The sequence below is a fragment of the Giraffa tippelskirchi genome, chromosome 3 (genome assembly GCF_054371585.1).
Source record: "Giraffa tippelskirchi isolate mGirTip1 chromosome 3, T2T-mGirTip1v1.2.pri, whole genome shotgun sequence".
NCBI classification, from domain to species: Eukaryota; Metazoa; Chordata; class Mammalia; order Artiodactyla; family Giraffidae; genus Giraffa; species Giraffa tippelskirchi.
The window spans coordinates 145,241-153,104 of NC_137277.1; the positions used below are offsets into that span (position 1 = coordinate 145,241).

Below are 7,864 nucleotides of genomic sequence, written 5' to 3' on the forward strand. Positions count from 1 at the left end.
TCTGAAACATTCACTACTTGACAGGACCTTCCTCTTACACAGAAACTAAAGAGGTTTCTGACTGTCCATGAATAGTGTCTGGTGCCATCCTAAGATGTTCACTGTAAGAAAGCAATTTTTTTTTAGATAGTATCACTGATACGTATGTTCACCAATCTACAGAATGCGAATATAAAAGTCAGTTCTTGGTTGCTTAAGGAAAATGTATGTCTTGTTATTAAAGAAGGTATGAGGAATGAAATCGCATTTTATGAAGGAAAAAGAAGTACCTCTGACTTACACTTTCTGGCAGTTTCAGGGTGGGAGAAGCAAAGGAATGGGTACAGAAAGGGATGAGGAGGTTTTATGGAAAGGTGGGCCCCCGGAAAAGAGCTCTGTGCCTAGAACAAGTTTTCCTGAGATGCCGAACTGCCTTTGCTAATGGATTTTAAGTTTCTTTACCTCTTAAGTGATCTGTTCTAGGTTTACCTTTGAAATCTTTTGTTAACTTTGGCTAAGTGGCTAAGTATTGTCTCACAGTGACTTATGTGATCCTATCTGACTGTTATAAACCCTTTTGATATTTATGAACAAACCTTCCTAAATAATTGACTTCTAGCTAACTTTGGGATGCTTCAGAGGGCCCCTGAGATCTCCCAAAGAGAGATATTAAACAACCTGAGTTCATTTGGCCTGTTAAACTACACGGGAAGTGTTGTCAGAAGGAGTGATGAATCTTCTCAAGTTATATTGTATAGTTGATGATACCAATATAGATATCCTAGAAATTATGTGACATTCGTGAAAATCTGATATGTTCTGGTAAAATGCTGTCAGTTATAATTCTAGTTATCATATTAAAGTGTTTCAAGTCACAGCAATGACCAGATTACTTTGTCAATTTCAATTTAATCAGGTTTTAAACATGCCTTCTATGGTTTCACACTGATGCTTTTGCAAAAATACTGCTACTTCAAGATATATGGAAAAGATTTTTCTAAGCTTACCCGTAAACAAAATTTTTTGTTTGTTATCTGGTGAGCTAGTATCAGACTGGAATTTAGTCTAGTCTCTAGGTTAAGAGAACACAGTTTTCTTAGAATGCAGCTTTTGATCACAGATTATGAATTTCTTTACCTTTCAATGATTTATATTTGTTTTTATAATCTTTTTTTTTCCTTCGGTAAAGTAAATAAGCATTATTTAAGATTATGGTACATGTAGGATGGACCAAGCTTTCCCCACTCCTGCAAATTCCCTTAATCCCTCAGATTCTTCTCATGGGGCCAAGGTCTCACTTCCCAGAGGAACAATCCAAGCTTTTTATCAGCTGATCTGCCCCTGATATCAGAGTCAATTTGAGCACTATCTGGTCTATAATTTAGGCATGAAACTATGACTACATAAAGGAAAGATGACTTTTTGATGCAGGATGGCCATGATATTCCTTGGACATCAGAGAAAATTGGTTAAAATGAATCGTTTTTTTTCTTGGAAAACGCAAAGCTGGTTCTTTTAGCATATGCAGTTGAAAACATCTAGGTTGTTAGGTCAGTTTTCATTCCAGTCCCAAAGAAAGGCAATGACAAAGAATGTTCAAACTGCCGCACAATTGCACTCATCTCACATGCTAGTAAAGTAATGCTCAAAATTCTCCAAGCCAGGCTTCAGCAATACGTGAACCGTGAACTTCCAGATGTTAAAGCTGCTTTTAGAAAAGGCAGAGGAACCAGAGATCAAATTGCCAACATCCAATGGATCATCGAAAAAGCAAGAGAGTTCCAGAAAAACATCTATTTCTGCTTTATTGACTGTACCAAAGCCTTTGACTGTGTGGATCACAATAAACTGGGGAAAATTCTGAAAGAGATGGGAATACCACACCACCTGACCTGCCTCTTGAGAAATCTGTATGCAGGTCAGAAAGAAACAGTTAGAACTGGACATGAAACAACAGACTGGTTCCAAATAGGAAAAAGAATATGTCAAGGCTGTATATTGTCACCCTGCTTATTTAACTTTTATGCAGAGTACATCCTGAGAAACACCAGGCTGGATGAAGCACAAGCTGGAATCAAGATTGCCGGGAGAAATATCAATAACCTCAGATATACAGATGACACCACCCTTATGGCAGAAAGGAAGAAGAACTAAAGAGCCTCTTGATGAAAGCAGTTGAATCCATACAGGCTGAAGAGCACCAGTGACAGCAGAGGGAAATAGTTCTTCTATTTCTTCCTACCAAAAAAATAAAAAATAAAAGAGAGAAGAAAACTTGTAACTCTTTTTCTGACACTCAGATCACCAAAGGGAGAAACTGCTATGAGTATGTGGATGGAAAGGACACGTCTTTGGCCAACTGGATGAGGTGAGTGCAGTGAGTCTGCAGTTTGTAGATGTCGCTCTTCCCTCAAGCCCACACCCCTTTCCTTCTCAACCTGTCTCCCTCAATAGCTTTCACATCTTCTTTCCTCTTTTCTGTCCATATCATGCTCTTTTATTTCAAAAGACATTAGAAAGAAAGAAATAAAAATATAGTGTGTGCCCTCAACATACAAGTCTATATGCTGAACAAAACTGGGGGACTTGAAAACAACTTGAGGAGTCTAGATTCACCAGGGACACTTTAACTCACTTAACTGACACTTACCAAGCACTTTATGTTTCAGTTTAGACAGTGAACTTCATTACTGAAGCAGATCACACAACCCATTTCCTTTTGGAGAACATACTGCAGACAGACATTAGCCAGACATTTTAGGAATAGTAACTCTAATTTTTCTATTTTGAGTAACTGCACAGCGCCAGGATAGTCTAACACAGGAGATGTTGAGTCCATGTGGGCAACAACCTCCCCAGGCTCGGTTCCAGTGAGAAGTGAGCCCTGAGGCCTGGGAAGGAATGGGAGGCAGGAGGGCCGTGAGCATGGCCATTCTCTGAGGGCCTCTCCTTTCATCAGGGCAGGCAGAAAGTGACTAAACTATTACTGTTCTGGGTCTCAAGCTATGTCAGAGCACGCTCCAAGCTTCCATGGGAGGAGTGGGCAAGTGAGTAGGACCCTGGATACACACGGGGAGATTGAAGAAAAGCCTCGGGAGAGAAGGCAGGCTGGGGTGAGTGCTGAGGGCTGCGTGCTAGCCGAGGAGCACCAAGTCCTGTGGAATGAAAGAGGTGAAACTTTAATTTAAAGTTTAGCGGAGCTGGAGGTCACCAGCCTCATGGACAGTCCAGGTGGATACCAGTCTAGAACTGGGCTCTGGAAAATGGCTAATTAGGTAAGGAGAGAAAAGCATTCGAGCCAGGAAGAGGACCGGAAACAGGATCTGGAAATAGGAATTCACACGGCCTGGTCAAAGGTGTGAACAGCAGGTCCCCATGAGGGGCGGTGGGAGCCACGGCGGCCTCAGAGCCTGAAGGCAAGGAGCTGGGCATGGCCCGACCCTGGAGGGCACTCGTTACCTGAGGTTTCTTTCTGTCTCCCCGCCTCGACCCCAGGTACGTGAACTGTGCCCAGGACAACAAGGAGCAGAACCTGGTGCCCTTCCAGTATCACGGGCAGATCTTCTACCAAACCTGCCAGGCGGTCAGGCCGGGCTGTGAGCTGCTGGTCTGGTACGGGGACGAGTATGGCCAGGACCTGGGCATCAAGCGGGACAGCGGGGGGAAGAGCGAGCTCGCGGCCGGGAGAGGTGAGTGCCACCCCTCTTCCAGCGCCCCAGCCCATCCTGGGGAGCCTCCGTGGTCTGATTCCGAAGCAGAGTACAATCCAGTTCAAAGTCAGTCAAGTCGTCATTAAAATGCCTCAGAATTTGATTCATTTCATATGACTGTTAGGAAAGATTTTTATATTAAAAATGTTAGTTCTAATTTTCAATATTTCATGTAAAAACTATGTCACATCACCTTCTGCTGAAAGGCTCAGAAGCAAAAAGCAAGTTTCCCAGCACCGACCCGCCCTCTCACCTCTCCCTGTTTCTCCCTCATTTCCTCCCATTTCTAAGCGACACGTGTACAGTGATTTGCATTCAGTCACTGTTTCAGTTTGTGGTCATGTGAGCTCATACTCTGTGCCAGACAGGGCTCCACCCACCGAAACAGACAGAACCACTGCCCTGGGGCAGCACAGGCTTCATTCCAGACAGGGGCTGGTGCTCTGAGGAAAGCAGCGCAGGAAAAGTGCCTCGGATCAGCCTGAGCAGAGGGTGGGGTGTGGCGCAGGATGGTGGGGCAGGGTCTCTGCAGAGATAACACCCCTGGGAAAGGATTCAGGCAGGGGAGCAGCCAGTGCCGCAGCCCCAGGGCCGGGACGAGAGGCCATGCCAGTGGTCGCAGGAGGAAGCACAGAGGGCGAGGAAGGAGGCTGGAAGGGACACTCAAGCTTCAAGGCCTGTGTCCACGTGCAGGCCCCAGGGGTCTTCCTGGGTGACAGAGAACAACCATGAGGCTTTCAGCTGCAAGCGGCATGTTCTCTGTTCTGTGACGATGCTTTGGTTCATTTTTGGGAAGAAACAGCAGCGGGTGTCCCCTCAGAGGTCAGTTCACTCCCAGACACGAGGGGAGAGTGGGCTGGCTGAAGATGCACAGAAGTGAGGGTGTGAGGAGTCTGGCTTGAGATGAATTTTTAAACAGGACTTCCTAGTGCATGTTAAATGGACTAAGACTGAAGGAAATAAATGAGGTATGAATACAGGTGAGGCTTGAGAAAGGACATGCCTTTATTTTCTGATTTATGGAAAACTGAGAGAGGAGCAATTTGTGAACCAGTTGGGGCAGTAGGAGCCAGAGACCTGTAGTCAGTGGGACCTGGGCCACTCGGTCTCATCCAGTCTGAAACCCCTTCCTGCAGAGATCGGCGCAAAGGCTGCTCTTTGAACCAGGAGCCCCACGGTCAGCTTTACTCACACCTGCTCTAACTACCCCCTGTGCTTCCTCCCATATGCAGAGAGCTCCAGGCCAGGCGCCCCTAACTTAATAGACCCTTTCCCCTCACAGGGAGCCGCTCAGGAAGATTCCACCTAAGTCATCAAGAGTCTTATCTCTCAGTAGGGTAACATACCTGTGGCCACGGTGACATGACTTTTCAGATACTTACACGCAGGGAAAGGTCCCTGCAGATCCACCTCTATCAGGAGAGACGCTGCCTCTGATGCTGCGGGAAGGAACCTACTCTGGGTGATAATGTAGAAAAGGCCCTTGACACAGGCTTCCTGGATTTCTGTAGATGTAGCGAATAAGAATGGAATGGAAAAGTGGACTGTAAAGACACACTTGGTGGGAGACAAATCATGCGCTGTCAACACTAAGATGATTAGTAGGCAGGCCTTCTCATGGCAAACCAGCTACCTGACCAAAAGCTTCCTCTTTCAGCAGAACCGAAGCCCAAGATCCACCCATGTGCCTCCTGCTCTCTGGCCTTCTCCACTCAGAAATTCCTCAGCCAGCACATCCAACACAATCACCCCTCTCAGACACTCCTGAGACCATCTGCAAGAGACCACCTCCAAGTGGAGGATCCCTGCCCAGGCAATCAAAATCAGCAGCAGCGGTATTCCGATCCACACAGCCCGAGAGACAAACCTGAGGGTCACGAGGCCAAAGAAAGGCCCCAACCTTTGCTGAAAAGCATAAGGCTGAAGAGGATTTCAAGGGCCTCTTCCTATTCACCCAGAGGACAAATGGGGGGGTTCTGGGGTGCATGAGAGAATGACAGAAGAGCCCAGCACAAGCCAGAAACTGAATCCAGAGGACACAGGCAAATTAATCATGGGGGCAGGAGTCTCAGGGATTATAAAAGTCACATGCAGAGAGTGTGGGCAAGGCTCCACGGATAGGTCAAGTCTCATCACACACCAGAGGACACACACAGGGGAGAAGCCCTATGTTTGCAGGGAGTGTGAGTGAGTCATGACCAACAAACCACATCTTAGCCACAGGAGGATTACTGCAGCCACCCCATGCCTCAGCTCTAAGGGGGCCTCAGAGGAGGTCTATGACCTGTTACTGTCCCCAAGAGTATGAGGAGAGACTTCCTAGGTGGTCTAGTGCCAAGACTCCAATGCAGAGACCCATGTTCAATACCTGATTGGGGAACTAGCTCCCACATGCTGCAACTAAGACAGTGCAGCAGAATAAATTAATACATAAATAAATATTTTAAAGAAAGAGTGTGATAAGCACAGAATTAATTGATTAAATAGACCTTCCACTTTCATGACAGGAGAGGAGGTAGATAAACAGCAGAGGGCTTCTTAAGTGTTCTGGAGATGTTCATGCCAATTGCCTTCATGGTTTTTTGTACTCCTAATAAATTTTTTCTCCAAACAAATCTGAAGCCCAGACTATGTACTCATTTCCCCCTTATTTCTGAGAGCAGTGGGGTCCGGTGGTAGCTGAACCCCTGGGGTGGCATAATTTTGGAGCCAACTCAGTTAGGTCACGGGACAGTCAGTTCCCAGATCCAGGGAGAGGAATCTAGGGTTTGAGACAGACTCTTCAGTGAAGGGAATTCCCCGGCCTCCTGGGAAGTGTGGCCTCTCCTCCTTATAGACCTTGACCCTCCTTTGGCCTCTCCTGGTTGCCCTCTGGTTTCCTCTGACTTCTGTGGCCTCAAACGTGAAGGCCTCATGCACGTGTGTGTGTGCATGTGTGTGTGCCTGGCTCAGCCTGGGCCATCCGGTCTTTGCCGCTCCCTCAGGGTCATCACAGCATCTGGACTCCAGATTTGACCACAGGGGTCCAGTTCTCAGCCCTGCCCTCAGCAGCTGTGCAACCTGGGGCAAGATGCTCAGCCTCTCTGTGTCTCTGTTCTCATCTGTGATACACGGTGGAGGCAGCAGCATTTTAGTCTGATGCATGAGCACAGGGAGAATCTGGCAGAGGCTGGCTGAGGGTGCAAGCCCCACCTTTGCTGTTCTTTGTGTTTTTTTCTTTAACCTTTTCTTATTTTTTAATTGAAAGATAATTGCTTTACAGAATTTTGTTTTCTGCATGTCCTTCAGCCCCTACACCTTCCAGGTCTTCAGAGCTACACGAGGAAGGGACCATTTAGGCACTCGGCTGCCCTGATGAGTGTGTGTGAGGTCAGGGGTGCTAAGGGAGGGCGACCTCCGTTCCCACCACTGCCGTTCCTGCTGAGCTGGGCAGCCCCAGAGCCCCTCCACAGACAGGCAGTGCTGACAGTCGTCCGCCTGCCAAGAACAGAGCCTGGAGCCGCGTGTGAAGGAACTCCCTGTCCGGCCCCCATCCCACCCCCACACGGAGGGTCCTCAAAGCCCACACAGTGGCTTCTCTATGCACGGGCCTCGTACCTGTGTCCACATGCTCTGGCCAACGGTGTCATGACCTTGAAATTCTTAACTATGGAATAGTTCATCCTTACACGTCCCTTTTATGAGTGAAGTCTGATGGACCCGGGATGAGCAGAGCAGATACGCACAGCACGGGTCCCAGGGGTGACCAGGCTGCACGAAGAGACAAAGTGGACACAAAGGCCCCCCGGTGAGTGAAGGTGGGGACGGCATCAGGAAGCTACTCTTGCTTAGACCCAGAACTGAGTTCCGACAGAGAGTGGAGACAATGGCGTTCTAAAGAGTCGACCACACCCTCCCCTCTGTGAATGACCTCTGCCCTGGCCTCATCCTTCCAGTATGTGTTTAGGAGGCTGAAGTCCGCCCAGTCACCAGAAGACACCAAGGGGAGAGTGGGCCACGGGGCAGGGGGCGGAGGGTGCAAACTCCAGGACTGGGGGCGATGGCCCTCAGTTCCCTCCCTGTGCCAGGTTTCTGAAGCATCTCTACATGAACCATGTCAGTAATAACCACCCACTAGTATTTTCTCGTTTCTTTCATGCTTTCTCAAAGGAACACGTTTGTCTGTGGCTTGATTT

The 7,864-nt window shown here is 47.7% G+C and overlaps 1 protein-coding gene across 1 annotated transcript; it reads left to right on the plus strand.

Moving 5' to 3' along the window:
- The first annotated feature begins 332 nt into the window (after nt 1-332).
- On the plus strand, nt 333-7,027 carry LOC145540922 (histone-lysine N-methyltransferase PRDM9-like). The gene is made up of 5 exons (XM_081576105.1): nt 333-353; nt 2,280-2,347; nt 3,475-3,668; nt 5,350-5,581; nt 6,994-7,027. Exons 1-5 carry the CDS (start codon nt 333-335, stop codon nt 7,025-7,027), a joined length of 549 nt encoding a protein of 182 aa, XP_081432231.1.
- Nucleotides 7,028-7,864: the final 837 nt, after the last annotated feature.